Source organism: Scyliorhinus torazame, chromosome 3, assembly GCF_047496885.1.
Source record: "Scyliorhinus torazame isolate Kashiwa2021f chromosome 3, sScyTor2.1, whole genome shotgun sequence".
NCBI classification, from domain to species: Eukaryota; Metazoa; Chordata; class Chondrichthyes; order Carcharhiniformes; family Scyliorhinidae; genus Scyliorhinus; species Scyliorhinus torazame.
This window is the reverse complement of record NC_092709.1, coordinates 48,021,745-48,039,089: the sequence shown is the minus strand read 5'-3', so window position 1 is coordinate 48,039,089 and position 17,345 is coordinate 48,021,745. Positions and strand designations below refer to the sequence as shown.

The following is a 17,345-nucleotide window of genomic DNA, read 5'->3' as shown; positions in this document are numbered from 1 at the left end:
TGTTTATACTTGTGTTGGAGAATCAAGCCTGTGCTTTGTTGTAGGGACTCACATATTAGGAGTAAATAAATCCCAATCTTAGCAGCTGAGCTGTATAAATATTTCCGGACCATCTGTCGCAGATTAGGGTTTTATATTTGATTTCATATTGTAATGCTCTGGCACTCCATAACATGTTGCTTTTTAATGGAGATTTATTGCTGTCTGGTAATTGACTAATTGAAATTGATGATCAAAATTGTTTCTTTTTCATATATGCATCAGGTTACAAGACCTGGAAGAGCTGGGGGAGCTTTCTGCTCACTGGGACACTCTACGGCAGAATGTCACTATCCATTACCAGCACATGATTAGCAGCTACCAGGAAATGCTTACGGAACTCAATAAATTCTCAGGTACAAAGCACTAGAGTGAGTGATGAGTGGAAGAATTAGTTTGTTTCCTCAATTCCATACGATTAATTCAGAATTTTCTGCATTATTGTCACATTTGTCAGGTGAGGGGAAAAATGATCATTTTCACCTCCAAAAACAATTGCAACCGCAAAATTTGTCAAGTATTTGCCTGTGATCTTAAAATAAAAAATAAGTCTTTTCAGGTCTGGGTCAACCCTGAAAATTAGACCAAATTTATTGGTCAATCCTTGTTGGTTATTTTGGACATGTATTGCCTTAATGTATTGCTCGTCAAGGTGGCATGGCGGCACAGTGGTTAGCACTGCCGCCTGACAGTGCCAGGGACCCAAGTTCAATTCAGGCCTCGGGTGGCTCTCTGTGTGGAGTTTGTGTTTTCTTCCCATGTCTGTGTGGGTTTCCTCCGGGTGCTCTGGTTTCTTCCCACAGTCCAAAGATGTGCAGGTTCGGTGGATTGGCCACGTTAAATTGCCCCTTAGTGTCCAAAGATATGCAGGTTAAATGGTGTTACAGGGTTGTGGGATAGGGTGGGGGAGTGGGCCTAGGTAGGGTTCAGAGGGGCGGTGCAGACTCGAGTGGCCGAATGGCATCCTTCCACACTGGAGGGATTCTATGGTTCTGCAGAAACTATCGTCCTTCCTCTCATTGTAAACGCCAATTTACTGGGAGCAATTGTTCTCCCAATTTGAGTGCACATGCACAAAGTTATCTGAATTCAGTAAAATACTTTATGTTGCTGGTTGACTGTGTTTAGATATTTCAGGCTTGGGAAGATCTTTCTTCAGATCTGTTCTTTCATTGGTGGTTTATATTTATTCATCAATGGCATCCGTATGGTGAAAAAGTCCTTTCTAAACCAAAAGACCTCCCAAACTGCTAATCCAACCCCCACCTCAACAAAAAGACACTGCCAATCTCTTCCCATGCAACCAACCACTCTGTCTCTCAGCACCTCTCTTGAATTTTTGACGATGCTGTAATTTCCCAGATCTGTGCCATCTCTCACGTAACTCTGTTTGAATTCAGATCAGGGGCTGCTTAGCACAGGGCTAAATCGCTGGCTTTGAAAGCAGACCAAGGCAGGCCAGCAGCACGGTTCAATTCCCGTAACAGCCTCCCCGAACAGGCGCCGGAATGTGGCGACTAGGGGCTTTTCACAGTAACTTCATTTGAAGTCTACTTGTGACAATAAGCGATTTTCATTTCATCATCAAATTTGTGCCTCTGCCACATTGCTCAAAAAGGACCTGGCCAAATTCACGAATGTCATAACACTGACCACAGTGCATTGTCCCATATTGATCTCCTGCAGTTATAATGCTATCCTACAGCCTGTGTTGTCCAGGCTGGTGTGCCTCCCTTTGCTTTCCATTCTTGCCTATCCATTTGCGCCCAGAGCATCTCTACTTGATAGATCTCGCAATCACAGCTACAAATATTTGTACTTCTATAAATTTATTTGTACTTTGGTGTTTTAAGCACATTTACATAGCTGTTGATTTTGACCACGGTATCCAATTTATTCATGAAATTATTTGATCTGCAGTTGAGCAGGACTAAAAATGTAATTATTGTTTTTAACATTATTGTAATGGTAATACAATTGCGCTGATTTTGAATCAAATACATTTCGATGCAGAAGTGACACTGCCTAATCATAAATGATTTAGTTCACTGAGACAGACAGTGAATAAAATCAGTATAATCTGCTGAGTGTCTGAGCATATTTGTTTGCCAGGCAAGTCAGTGTCTTTGAGGACTAAATGTCATTTTAAACTAAGAACTCCCAGTTGTTTCTTTCCAGGATGTAATTTTTTTTCTAAAACAGGTGAACTAACTTTTATTTATCATTGCCTTGACCTTAAGACAAGATTCTCAGAATATTTTTCAATGTAAAAATAGGTTATCAGAACATATATATAGAACCTTGTGGAAACGATGGGCTCTTGACACCCCAGGGGCAGAAACCTCAGCCAATCGGAGACCAGCAACTCCTCTACTCTGCAGTGCTGCTGGGGAAGCAGTGGCTGCTGTTGTTATCACTGTCGCCTGAGGCCTCGCATTGAACCAGGGACCCCCCCCCCCCCCCCCCTTAGAACCACCCAGAGGCCTGCTTGTAAACACAACAGGGTTTGCTTGTTGTGGTCCCAGCATGGCGAGTCCCCTGTCCATTGCTGGGGGTAACATCAGTGGCGACCAGATGAGGCTCTCAGATGGGCAATTAATTTCCTATTTAAAAGTTAAGGGTCTCAATTGGCTGCGGTGCAGGAGGGCCACCCTCGCTCCTTCCTGCCATGGACGTAATCAGGGTGGAAGTGGGATGGTGACAAGGTCCCCGCCTGCCACCCTCCACCCCGATTAAATGCCCCCCGCCACCAAAATCACCTTGGGGCGGGTACAAGATTCTACCTGTAGTCTTTACAGAATAATTTTATCCTTAATATTTTGTGACATTCATGATAATACACCTTTCATGCATTATTTCATTTTTTAAATTGTCCAATGAACTGTTTTACCTGACACAATAAAGATAATTGCTATAAATATTAGCATTCATGTGTTTGGCAGCAGTTCATTTGCATGGGTATGTCTATTAGATTTCAGGTAGTATTATGACCTAAAGCTAAAAACATTTTTATTTCTTCATGCGATATGTAGAGATTCCAAAATAGTTCATTCCAATATACCAGAATTTATTCGATTATCCCATGAGCGCCTAAAGTAATCACCACCAGAAGCTTGTGTAGATTTCTTATGCTGTTTATCAGTACAATATTTTACACAATGTTCCTTCAATTTTGGGATAGCTGAGGCCCCCGGTCTGTTTAAAATCGGAGCAGAAGGTGTTGGAATAAAGCACAATGGTTACATTTGTCACCCCAATTTGTTCTGTTTATTGGATTCTCCAATAACTGATGTTCATCTGTAATTATTTTTTCACGAACGGAATTTTCACCATTGCCTGACACGGTCGACACAGTAGACTGCTGCCTCACAGCTCCAGGGACCCGGGTTCAATTCCAGCCTCGGGTGACTGTGTGGACTTTGCACTTTCTCCCCGTGTCTGCGTGGGTTTCCTCCAGGAGCTCCGGTTTCCTCCCACAGTCCAAAGATGTGTAGGTTAGGTGGATTGGCCGTGGTAAATTGACCCTTAAGGTTAGGTGTCATGATATGCAGACACACACATAATGATATACAGGCAGGCACAGAAAAGCAGCTAATGGACACAGAGAACAGGACATGACCAATAAGCAGGCAGGACACTCAGGGGTGGGATCTGAGTATAAAAGACACGAGGCACTCACACTCCGCCTCTTTCCATGGATGAACATAAAGAGAGTCAGTCAAGGATGTTGTTACAATCTCACACCTCCACCATGTGGCTAAGAGCTAGTCTGGTTTAGTCAGACAGAGTAACCACAGTTAAGTTAGCAGAGAGTCGAACTCACAGAGAACCGTGCTAGCTGTGCTATTAATTCAATAAACCTGATTGAACTAACTTCAAGGTCTGGAGTATCTTTTTGATCTCAGTTGCAGCCAGTGTTATACCAGTGTACCTAACATGACAGATTGGCCATAGTAAATTGACTCTTAAGGTTAGGTGGGGTTACGGGGATAGGGTGGAGGCGTGGGCTAAAGTTTGGTGCTCTTTCCAAGGGTCAGTGCTCTTTCCAAGGGTCAGTGCAGACTCGATTGGTTGAATGGCCTCCTTCTGCACTATAGGGATTCTAAGATCCCACAAACCCTGCTGGCAGACAGGCCAAGTTGACTGCAATTCACCTGGTCTACAATGACAACATAACATCCATATGAGCAGTGCTCTCAAAATGCTTTTGCTACTTTAATGTCTCTATTATTCTGTTCATCAGTGATTAACAGATACCACAAGGGCAAGGTGTTAATACAACAAACTTGACATTACTCACATACTCATCACTTTTTAACATATGATAAAGTGTTCTAAAGTGTTCAGTTATGACTATGTTATTGGACATTATTACAAAAATGGCCAGTGTTGTAGAATTGTATCTACAGTCTGGGTCATGTTGGCACAGATCAATTTTCTGCTTGTCTGATATTTTATGCCACACTGTCCTACTATGTTGGTTGGTCTTCAGATCCTCTTTGAATTTATCAGTAGTTACTTCCTCATTTCTCCCTCAATCTCTCCCCTCACCCCTTGCTGCCACTCCCCACTACCACCTCTCTGAAATGCACATTAGATAAATGGGTAGGGACAGCTGTGATAATTTTGCCCAGTAGTGTTCCCGTCTCTTTAGCATTCAGTCCACTTCAACAAGAGATTGTCGAGAAGGACAATCAGTCATAAAATAAAAATCTTGATGGAAAAACTTGCACACTGCTATCTGTTGCGCTGGGACTGTGGAATCTGCTCAACACAAACGGAATTGAAAATACCGCAGCAGCAATTAACTGTGGTGCAGAAGATCCCCTTCTTCTTAAAGCAGCTGTTTAATATCAATATAGTCAAGCCTATCTGTAAGTTTTACTCACCTCTGGCTAACAAAACAACATTGTTTGTGTTTGATTTGCAGGATCGTCATTTAAGCCGAGCTGCAGCAGAGGAGAGAAAAAGCTTGAATTTGTTCCGGTCAATCTGCATTTGCAAAGAATGCACATTCAGAGTAACTCTGCCCAAACCGGTAAGGGCTCTTGTTAAATTTTATATTTTTTCTGATTTCACACTGAACATGGATCCCCGTTTAAGTCACACTTTTAAATACCTCAAAGCTTCGCAACTCCCCCGAAGATACTGCCGTCATCGTTTTTTAGTTTTTTATGCGCCATATCGACCGCCATTACTTTTGAGAAGGTCACTTGCTGAGGAAAGAAGATTTCATTTTAACTTTCCTTTCAAGCAAAAGGGAGTAGTTTATAGAATGGGGCCCACATGAACGCAATAAATCATTTCTCCAGGGGGAAGGAAAGGCTCTTCGGAGATCAGTAAAAGATCATTTATTTTTAGGCCCTTGGTCAATGTGGTACATTTGGGGCTTCCCAATTAGTAAGTTACTTGACGTGTTTTTCAGCCAAGCAATCCGGGATAGGTCCAGTTCCTGTGATCTGTGCTGAGTTAACTATCTCATATTGATTGTAACAATTGACCTCGATGAGCACCAGCAGGGTAAGGAGGGTCAAAAATCTGGTTGTGTTCCCAGGCCTGATTGGTACCCCTGGGAGCTCTTGCTGAAAAGTGCACTCATGGATGCCAGGTGATGACAGGATCAGCCTCAACTATCTGTCGTGTTGGGTGTTCCGATACACAAATGAACCAACACGGTTGCAGATGGTACAACTCTGTTTTATTGTCTTGTACAATTATAACTAATAGCTGCTGGCTGAGGTTCGTGCTTCACCAGCTAACCTGTGGACCCAGCCCTTTCACTATCTAGGTGAGGCACTCAGCACATGGTGTATGTCTGAGTGGCACGCTGTGAGCTCTGTGCTCTGAGCTATCTCTTGGTGGAATGAGTGGGAACTGTGGTGTTCCCTGTTTTATAGTGCGTGTGCTCTCACTGGTGATTGGCTGCAATGTTGTGTGTCTGTTGGTTGGTCCAACTACCTGTCCATCAGTGTGTGTGTGATTGCACCATGATATGCTAATGTGGTTATCATGACACTATCTTTGTGGCTACATCTATGGAATGCTTTCATAACTCGTAAACATATTGCAACTGCTGAGAGCAACATTTTGATTGCTTCTCATCTTAATTCAGTCAGAAATAACTGCAAGCTACAGCTGCTGTAATATCATTAAGAAACGTTTGCAGTTTAGTCATTGATGGTATCGCTTCTTTGATGAATCTTACTTTTCCAAACAAATGGATGAATTTAATAAGCAATAGTGAAAAGTGAAGTGTAAAGGCTGTTGCAGATGATTGCAATCAACATTTTCCAATTGCACCATCGAAGTGAAAAATGGGTATTTTACTCCGGATCAGCCGTGCGGTAGGGTTTTAACCCCCTGTGGGGTGAGCACAGAGACGAGTGAGTGCGGAAATTCATGTCGCTGGCCGGGGTGCCAGTTTGCCAGCCCTCAGTATTCCAGGAAGGTTTTCAGGCCTTTGATCTTAAGCTGTCTGGTTTCAGCTGCCGTTTAAGCCATCCTGTGACAGGGTCTCCCATCCTGAGTCTCCCTCTCTCTCGCTATCCATCTTTCCCCCTCTCTTTCTCGCTCTCTATCTTTCCTTCTCTCTTCCACTCTCTCTCTAAGGCAGCCTGCAGTTTCATCTGAGTTGGAGCACCTCTGGTCACCAATTGGCCAATTCGGGGCAAAACCCTGCCACGTGACTGTTTCCCCCATTTTTACCCTTGTTTGACCCTAACTCTGGGGTCGTAACATAAACGGCAAAACCCTGCCCTGGAATTGTCCGGTATGGCGGGTGAGCCATTCACAATGTTGCAGACAGAAGGGTCAGAAGATCCCGCTGGCCACCAATAGCAAGCCTCCTCTGCCGGAAAACACGCCGGGGGGAGGGTTGGAAAATCCCAGCCTTTGATTTTAATTGGGTGAGGGAACGGGCTGTTGTAGGGCTGAAGGTGGGTGGGGTGGGGCGGGTTGGGGGGGGGGGGGGGGTGGTGCAGCATTAAGTGAAGGAATCGGTGTCCCTTTGGGTTCCCGTCTATCCTGACCTCGCAGTCATTTTAGGCTGGGGGGGTGGGGGTGCAAGACTTTGGACAGGCTACCCACCTTGACTCCACATGAGGACTTTGAGTAGCCAATTATTGGCCACTTAAGGGCCGTTCCTGTCGAGCCCATAATTCATAAGCTGGTCGGAGGATTTCTTAGGCATGGGGAATTTGGAAAATGATTAGCTTCGGCCTCGGATGGGAAGAAGAGGGGATGGGCGGGCAGACGGGCCCATCCATCAGATGTTCCCATCTGAATTAACCTCCCCCCCCCCCCCCCCCCCTTCAAAGGTCTGGTGGCCGCTGAACCTCCCTCTCTTCTCTTCCTCGGCCCCAACACCCCAATCACCCACAATCCTCCGCCACCCCCATCCCATCCGCTCCTCCCCACCCCATCTGACACCCCCAAGTTAACCCTTGGCTATTCTCATTGTCTACCCTCATCTAACTTTGCTCATCACCATTTTCCCCTGACTCAACTCTCCTACCTCCCCGTAGCCCCACCCCCCAAGTTAAGCCCCAACTCAACTGACATTCTCCCGAATTAACCCTGGTGTTCCTCGACTCAGCCCCATACCCCACATCCACTGAGTCAATGCCCCAACCCAACCCTCGTGTCCCTCAACTCAACTCCCGTACACCCCGACTTAACTTATGTGTCCTCCGACTCAACTCCATAGGACCCGACTCAATCCCCATACCCCCTAACTCAGTCCTCATGTCTCAGACTCAAACCCCATACCCCTCTCAAAATCTCAACTCTCCCAGCTTCCAGTGATTGAACCCTCCTAACCCCAACTTAACCCTTGTGTCCCTGGACTCAACTCTCCTTCCACACCCTGAGTCAATCCCTGTACCCCCTGAGTCCAACCCTTGTGACCGAGACCTAATTCTCCCCCTTCTGAACATGTGTAGCAACCCTACGAGCACTGCGCTCACTTCCAAACTCCCTTCAGAGTTCTGCTGACCAGGTGCAATTCCTTTGAAACCAGGGGCAGAATTTTCCCACCTAGCAGCCGCGTGTTTCTTGGCGGGAGACGACGCACTGTCCGCTGGCGGTGGAATTCTCTGCTCCCGCTGCTGTCAATGGGAATTCCCATTGAAACCACCCCACCCCGTCAGGATACTCACGGGTGGGGGTTCACTGCTGGCGGTACCAAAGAATCTCGAGAATTCCGGCCGAGGTGTTCTTTGTGCTGTTCTGACACATCACGTCGCCAAGGATACATTTTTTGACGTGGGGGTATGATTTTGCGTTTCAGCCTGATACTGAGATCCTAATGTTTAACAGTGAAGATCCCGATATAGAACGGTGGGAAATGCACCCTGCTACTGATGGTGGGTGGAGGGTGATTATTTTTATTACGTCGACGTGAAATTAGACTTTGACCTCATGATATTTTGCGCTCTTGTTGTTAAACCGGCCCAACGTAAAACTGGAGCGGAAAATTGTAGCCAGGGTCTCTAGTATATGACACCTCCAGGCACCCATTGTAGACAGTTCAAGAGTCAGACACTTTGTTTGCCTTTTGGACATTGTATTTTAGTTTCCGGTCAGGTGTGTAGAGTTCCTGACTCCCCAAACCCGACTGGTGAGTGCAACAATTGTAGAAATTGTTATATATTAGATTTTATATCCATTGCAGTAAAGTTTTTAAAAGTCTGGGTTACGGTATATATTTGTTGAAGTAACATTATCAAAGAACCTAGGTTAGGGTACCCACACTGAGTGTCTGCTAAAGCTGTAATTAAGGAGTTATAAAAGAGCAAGGTAATTATTGATTTTAACAACTTGGTTACAGATAAAGAGCTAATGGAAGTTTATAGCTGGAGATTCTCTGGAGTGTAACTAATTTGTGGGGTGAGGGAGTGGTTTACCGTCCTGACTAAGCAGGTCATGTGACATCTTAGTGAGATGTAATTAATGGGAGGAGCCAGGTCTGTGTAATTTTGTAGTTTGCCATAGGATTTGAGTCTGACAAGATGTACGTGTACGGATCTGCTCTTGAAAGGAACTCGCTCCAAAAGTCGCTACACAGCGAAGCAAGTGTACCTGTTGTAGTATCCCACATGGGGCACATGGGACTGGGTTGATGATAGTCCCCGTGTGGCTCAAGGAGTATGGACTCTCCATTAACTACAGGGTGGGGACTGTTGTACATAAGTTCAGCCTGACTAGCACAGGCCTCCAGAGAGAGAAAGGACCTGTGAAGCTTAACCTGGTCTTGAATGTATATACGTTTCTGTTAATAAACCAGTACTTTATTTTTACCTGACTGACTCCGTTACCTCTACTAAACCTATTTTGTTAACTTTATTTATAAATGACATCTGAACTATATTGGGTTGCTTTATTGGAGTTAGTAGCAGAGGTAGATAGAATGTTCAGGTTTTTGCCTTCTGTTTAAGAACTGTTTCACTGATAATTGTAGAGCCAGTTCTTTGATGTGAATGTGGTTAATTCTGTGTTTAAATTAAAATTTGTTTTAACATAAAAGATAGTATTAGTCAGAGTCATCATTCCTGAGGTGATATCCTTACCTCAGTTTTTACAAATTTAAAAACATTGTTTGAGATTCTCACCCAATATCCTAACAAATGTTGGGGTCTGGTCCAGTGTCCAGTATCTGAACAGAATAAACTACCCAGAACTGCTCAATTTTCTTTCACAGGGAATTTTCTTTCTCAGGGATGGTTCCTAAGTGGAGTCGGGCCCACCATTCCTGGAAACAGTGTGGGATGGCCACTACAGCTGCTGAGTGACACAGTGGGGTTAGAAGGGGCTATGGAGATGATTGTTTAAAAGGCCCACCACGGAGCTCCGAGACTTGGTCCCAGTTATGATAAAAGCAGTAAGACCCTCTAGCTTTCATCTTCATACCCCTCATCCCCACCCCGCACACATCTCATATTGCAGCCATGACAGTACATGCCACCTCATGCCCCTCACCCACCATCATGTCCCCCATACACTCCATGCCAACCTATACCCCTCAACCCACCCGCATGGCCCCTTATATTTTCCATGTTAACTAATGCCCCTCTACCCATCCTCTTGGCCCTGATAACCCCTATGCTAACTTAGTACCAACTCATGCAAACTCATGACTCCCGACTCATCCCATGGCCCCTTCTAACCCCTATGCCTACTTAGTGTCCACTTATACCAGTGGGCTAAATAGCTAGCTTCTAATGCAGAACAAGGCCAGCAACGCGGGTTCAATTCCCGTACTGGCCTCCCCGAATAGGCGCCGGAATGTAGCGACTAGGGGCTTTTCACAGTAACTTCATTGAAGCCTACTTGTGACAATAAGTGATTATTATTATGCCCCCCCCCCCCCCATACATGACCTTTTTGCCTTACACCCTCCTTGCTCACCCCCACCCAGTATCCATCCTGGGCAGACCTCAGGACCCTTGTGAAACAAAATAACGTTCTTAGTATCCACTACCGACCTCATTATATATAAAAAACACTCTCATTCATCAAAGCCGACTCAACACATTTAAATCCATTCAAGCGCTTAATCCTTTATAAAAACAAACATTTGTATTCATAGTCCCACATCAAACACAGTGAATTCATTTAAAACCACTTGGAGCTGTTAATCAACATCTGGGGAGGCAGTGGCATAGTGGTATTATCACTGGACTAGTAATCCAGAGACCCAGGGGATCCAGGTTCAGATCCCGCCACGGCAGATTGTGAAACTTGAATTCAGTAAAAATCTGGAATTATAAGTCTAAAGGTGACCATGAAACCATTGGTCGAATGTCGTAAAAACTGATCTGGTTCATTAATGTCCTTTAGGGAAGGAAATCTGTCGCCCTTGCCTGGTCTGGCCTACATGTGACTCCAGACCCACAGCAATGTGATTGACTCTTAATTGCCCTCAGGGATGGGCAATAAATGCAGGCTTAGCCAGCGACGCCCCATCCCATGGACGAATAAAAAAAATAATCTTACAGCCCCCCAAATATGATAATTTGTTGAAGCAGTCAAGCAGTACTAATACCAGAATGATAATTAACCCTCAGGCTTATGTCAACAAATCGTTTGTGAGATCGCATGCACCAAGTTTTGTTTTCAACTGAGAGACACAACTGTCTGTTTTTTCTTCAAAAATGGAAGAGCAGGGGATTTAAATGACTTGACACAGCTTGACAGTTTCACCCACTTTATCCACTTTTTACACGCATTCACACATGCTCTTAAAATTCTAAAAGGGTACCTTAACTGTGGCTGCATCTCTGCCTGGTATGGCAACTGCTCAGCCCAAGACCGTAAGAAACTACAGAAACCCGCCTCCCATCCATTGACTTTGTCTATACCTCCCACTCTCTTGGGAAAGAGGGCCGCATAATCAACGATCCCTCCCACCTGGCTTATTCACTCTTCCAACTTCTTCCATCGGGCAAGAGATACAAAAGTCTAAGAACACGCACAAACAGATTCCACAACAGCTTGTTCCCTGCTGTTACCAGACTCCTGAACAACCCTCCGATGGACTGATCTGATCTCTTCACACATCTTCTCTACTGAGTAGTACTACACTCCTGTATGCTTCACCCGATGCCCGTGTCTATGTATTTACATTGTGTATTTTATGTTTGCCATATTTATTTTCTTTTCATGTATGGAATGATCTGTCTGAACTGTATGCAGAACAATACGTTTCCCTGTACCTCATTACATGTGACAATAAACAAATCCAATCCAATCCAATTAGATTTCGCCCTGTTCCTCAAACTGTTAAAGCCCATGAATGAGTCGTGTTTCCGAAACCCAAGTGAGGAAAATTACTCCTGAATAATTAAATGTAATGAAACTATTAACACTGCCACTGCCTCCATGAATAGCATATGCGTGAAAATTGTTTTTGTCATTCGTTCATGGGACGTGGGCATCGCCATCTGGGCCAGCATTTATTGCCCATCCCTGAGGGCACAGTTAAGAGTGAACCACATTGCTGTGGTTCTGGAGTCACATGTAGGCCAGACCAGGTAAGGATGGCAGATTTCCTTCCCTAAAGAACATTAGTGAACAAGATGGGCTTTTACAACAATCGGCAATGGTTTCATGGTCATCATTAGACGTTTAATTCTAGATTTTTATTGACTTCAAATTTCACCATCTACAGTGGCGGGATTCAAACACATGTCTCCAATAAATCACCCTGGGTTTCTGGTTAACTAGCCCAGTGACAATACCACTACACCACTGCCTCCCCGGTCATCGTGCACCCGCTGCTTTCCCCCCCCCCCTCAGCCAACAACAGCGGAAATGTTGGCTGCTGGACATGGGGGTGCAGGACATCCACATCTGGGGCTTCTGCACCATTTTGGCTAAGACGTGGAGTCCATCCATCTCCTTGAAAATTTGGTCAATTAAGTTTTAGTTGTACAATGCTAGTACCCGAAAAATAGATGCCATAATAACAGCGAGTCTACAGTATGTAAAAGATCCCGCAGTTTGTGATAAAGGAGGGACACCCATGAGTTCAGATTCTCCACAAATTGTTGGACGATTTGTGCGACTGTGTTGTTAGCTTCAACAAAACTGAAAACATTATTGGATTTACATCTTGCTGCATATTCATCTCACCTTAACCATTTAGGACTCATAGTACATATCATGAGGACCCAGTTAATAATGTGATTTATTGTTCCGATATGCTATTCAACCTTGAAGGGTCAAAAAGGAAGCCATGCTGTAGCTCTGGAATTTCACTTCCAAAGTTGCTCACTTGTTTTTAGAAGTTTAAAACAAACTTTTTATATGTTTTCCTTTATTTTGAGACCACAATCCTTTTGGGTTTCTTGATGATAGCCCCACCCAACCTCTGCGCTGAAACCGCACCCGAGTAAATAATGGGTAGGAGTGCAGGGCGATGTCATCTATTTAACATAATTAAACGATTCTTGAAAAAAAGCTAGGAGATTTGCACTTGGACATTTAATAACAGAATAAGATTGGGTTATTAATTAATAAATTAGAATTTGAAAAGGTTGAGCAAGGTTAATTCTTTGCTGTTTGAATGAGCATTTGAATGCAAAATGGCACACTTGAATATAATTCACTCGCATTATTATAAATCTGTAATGGACTGCATCACCTTTGCTTCACCTGCAGGTCATCAGTGGCTTCTGTTTTTTTTAAATCGTGCCTGTTTTTTCCAGTTACAGAATACTTTATTTTTGAAAGTTGAAGTGAACAATTAAGGCCACCTAGGGGATTTGTGAAAAGAATTGCTGCCAGTTTAGATTGGCCCAAATAAAGGCTTCTCCAGCACAACTGTGCAAGAGATGCTCCCACCTTTTTAATTGCCAAAAAAACCCAACATCTAAAAATGTAGCATTGCAATTATTAATGATGTTAGATTGCAAAATAAATTAATGGGTAGCTGCTCTGAGCCTTCAATGAGTCTATCCATTGATCTGTTGTGCTATTAAGACCAGGCATGATTCCAGATTCAGTCTTTGTTCAGTGCTGAGTTGATTGATCTTGTTTGGCAGCTGGGGCACTAGAACTTTTTGGGCGGTATTCTCCCCTCCCACGCCGGGTGGGAGAATCGCCGGGGCGGCGCGCGAGTCGCGCCACGCCACACCGACACCCGCAAGCGATTCTCCCCCCCCCCCCGAAACCAGCGCCACGAGAATCACGGCAGCCGCTCGGAGAATTGGCGCAAACGGTGAGCGGCAATTCTCCAGTCCGGATGGGCCGAGCGGCTGGCGAAAAAAATGACAGTCCCGCCGGTGCCTTTCACCCCTGGTCGCTTCTGGCGGGAACTGAGCGGGAATGCTGGGGGGGGCGGCCTGTGGGGGGGGGGGGACTCCTTCACCGTGGGGGGGAGGGGGACTCCTTCACCGGGGGGGGGGCCTCAGATGGGGTCTGGCCCGCGACCGGGGCCCACCGATCGGCGGTCCGGCCTCTTCTCCCCCCCCCACCGGCTTACCTCCTTCCGCGGCTGGCCCCAGAACCCCGGCGCCATGTTGGTGAGGGGCCGGCCGCGTAAGAAGTTCCCCGCGCATGCGCAGGATGCCGCGGCCCAACTGCGCATGCGCAGGAATGAGCTGCCCCAACTGTGCATGCGCGGGATGGCGCGCCGCCCATTTGGCACCGCGTAAGGAGGCTGGAGGGGCGTGAACCGCTCCAGCGCCGTGCTGGCCCCCGGTCATGCCCAGGCCCTGTTTCACGACGGCGTTCATGACGGCGCGGGCACTTAGTCCCAGGATCGGAGAATCACGCCCTTTAAGCGCCGGTGGAATAGGAGGAGAAGAGAAATCACCCAGTTCTTCCATTCTTGATCATTGTTCAGCAAGCCCATTAGGAAGAGCATGAGGGGCCTAGATATGGTAGACAGGAAAAACCTGTTTCCCCTACCTGAGGTGTAAATTACCAAGGGCCATATATTTAAGGTGATTGCTGGAAGGATTAGAGAGAACATGAGGAAAAGCATTTTCACCCAGAGGGTGCCGAACTTCACTGCCTAAATTGGTAGTTCATGTTGAAATGGTGTGTCCAGCCACAAATTCTGGAGAGAAGCATTGAGGGACAAGGAGTCAGCCTGGAGGTGCCTCCAGAGGTAGAGGTCTCCCCGGTGTTTGACCCTCTCACCCGCAAACGGCATCACTCCAGGTTCTTTTCCGTAGATGTCACGCCCAGTCCCCCAAAAGGCAGAGGGATAGTGAGGAAATCCCAGCAGCTGCCGCTGTCCCCCGAGCAGGGTGCTTTGGGTTCGGACGGGACCCTGGGGGGCCCGTTCCACCCAGTACAATTTAGCACCCCGAACTTGTTCAGTTTCTCAGGGGAGGGGGACAGTGATAACCCCCTGCTTCTTAGGTTCTTAGCGGTTTATAGTTTGGAAGACCTGGTCCCAACCGCTGTCTTCAGGCATTTCTGCCACCATCCCGGACCTGTTTCCAGAGCTATTTTCGGGGCCTTCCGATGACCAGGCGGCGGGGCAGAGCAGGCATCTGCACCACCGCCACTCGCTGGCCAGGGACCCCGGGAGGAGCCTGAGGAGATCGTGCCTGTCGATGATCCCGGTGGCTGGATCAAGGCAGGCCCTGGGTTGGTTGGTGGGCCCGTGTCGCCCGCCACACTCAATGTGGTGGATCTTCGGGCCCAGAGGGCGACTGTCCGAAGGCTGTCAGCCGCCCAGTGTCGGGAGTGGTGGATGCACATGAGACTCTCTGCAGTGGGGTGCAGGGCTCACTCGTGCCTGACACTGAGTCGTCCCTCACCCCCTCTGGGGAACTTCCGCGGAGTCTGGCACATCAAATTGAAGGTTCTTTGTTTTTTTTCTTCCTCCGTAGATAGTTCAGGCAGTGTCCTATTGGGCCGAAACTGCCTGTCAGTCACAGTTCCTACCGAGAATCTGTAGAGCCCGCAAGAAATCATCCAGAGTCTCCCCCGGGAGTTGTCGTCTCGTGGCCAGGAGGTGCCTGGCGTACACATGATTCACCGACTTAATTGTCATAATATCCACTCATGTATATAATGAGATGCAGACAGGCAGTTATTGACACACAGGATGAACAGTAAGCACACAACACAGTGCAGCCAATCACCAGACAGGACACTACCACTATAAAGCCAGAGGGCACTAGGTTTCCCGCTCTCTCGGGACCCAACCACTGAGACAGTCAGAGTCCACGAGCTAGCAAGTGCAAACACCATGCGGTAGCTAGTAAGTCTGGTCAGGCTACTACAAGGTCTCCAGTCAGTTCAGCATAGTGTCGACCCACAGCTGAATATGTATATCGGTTCTATCATTGAAAAAACAGTGTTGGATCCTCCCCAGTGTTAGACGTCTGTTTCTAGCTTCCCTGCATCGAGTGCAGTCCACATCGAACCTACCTGCCTAACACATCATGGTACCAGAGTGATACTGATCTTGACAGACCGACCTCGAGTGAATCAGCATCGACCAGCAAGCAGCCATCCAGCGAAATGGAAAACATCCAGCCTCCTCCGCAACTCCGCATCTCCGGCAACCTCGGCGCCAATTGGAAGATCTTCAAGCAAAAGTTCCTCTTGTACATCGAGGCCTCTGACCCCGAAGCAGCATCGGATGCCAGGAAGATCGCACTATTTCTCTCCACCGCGGGGGACCACGCCATCCACATCTACAACTCCCTAACGTTCGCTGACGGCGAAGACAAAACAAAATTCAAAACAGTCCTGCTGAAGATTGACAGCCACTGCAACATTGAGGTGAATGAGAGCTTTGAACGGTACGTTTTCCAGCAGTGGCTTCAGGGTAAGGATGAACCTTTTCAGTCCTACGTGACCCATTTCCGCATCCTAGCGCAGTCATGTAACTATGACTCGACGGCTGATTCCATGATCCGGGATTAGATCGTTTTCGGATCCACTCCGACTCCCTTCGGCAGCAGCTCCTGAAAGTCAAACAGTTGACCCTCTCTGACGCTATCGAGATGTGCGTTGTCCATGAGCATGCTAAGAATCGTTACTCCCACATCAGGGTGGCAGAAACAGCAAAGAAAAGAGGCAGAACGGGTACAGGCCATCGCACAAATGCAGGGCCTGAGCATCGAGGAGAGTGGCCGTTTCGCGCACTTTTCCTGGTCCCTCCGCGTGCGTGCCACGACCGAGTGGACGAAGAGCCCGACAACCCGACTGCGCAGGTGTGTACGTCGACCGACCGCACTGCGCATGCGCGATGGCGCACGGAACGCGCTGACGTCGGCGTCATGACGTGTCCGAATTGTGGCTCTGCCCATTTAAAGCGGCAATGTCCGGCAAAAGGACGCCGGTGTCTACAGTGTGGCAAGCTTGGCCACTACGCAGCCCTTTGCAGATCTGCTCCACCGCTCAGCAGCCAGCGATCCCAGCTGCGGTGCAGAGGTGTCCGCTCAATACAACAAGGCATGCCAGATTCTGATCCTGACTGCCCAACTGACCCTGATGCTGAGTGCCTCAAGTCCCCATACCGGGTGGGCATCATAACTACACATGCGCTGCCTTCCACCACAACGGCGAAATGCCTCTTGATCCTCAGTGTGGATCCCGACGACGAGTGGTGTGCTGTCCTCAAAACTGGACACCGGCGCGTCTGCGAACCTCATCTCAAAATCCGACCTCGACACCATCCGGGCCTGACCAAGCATTCTTCCACCGGCCTGCCAGCTCCTTGACTACAATGGCAATGCCATAGCTTCCAGTGGCTCCTGTCAACTAGGGGTATCCAACAAGGCGATCAAGGCAACACTGCGGTTTGAAATCGTCGGGCCTGACAGAGCGTCCCTGCTCGG

The 17,345-nt window shown here is 47.1% G+C and overlaps 1 protein-coding gene across 8 annotated transcripts in view; it reads left to right on the top strand.

Moving 5' to 3' along the window:
* inpp4b (inositol polyphosphate-4-phosphatase type II B) overlaps positions 1–17,345 on the top strand; it is a 1,315,761-nt gene that overhangs the window by 1,015,245 nt on the left and 283,171 nt on the right. For all 8 annotated transcript variants that reach the window (XM_072495637.1, XM_072495635.1, XM_072495634.1 and 5 more), the window contains 2 exons: positions 265–395; positions 4,970–5,077. In XM_072495637.1, the coding sequence (XP_072351738.1) occupies positions 265–395; positions 4,970–5,077 (239 nt within the window). The remainder of the gene's footprint in view (positions 1–264; positions 396–4,969; positions 5,078–17,345) is intronic.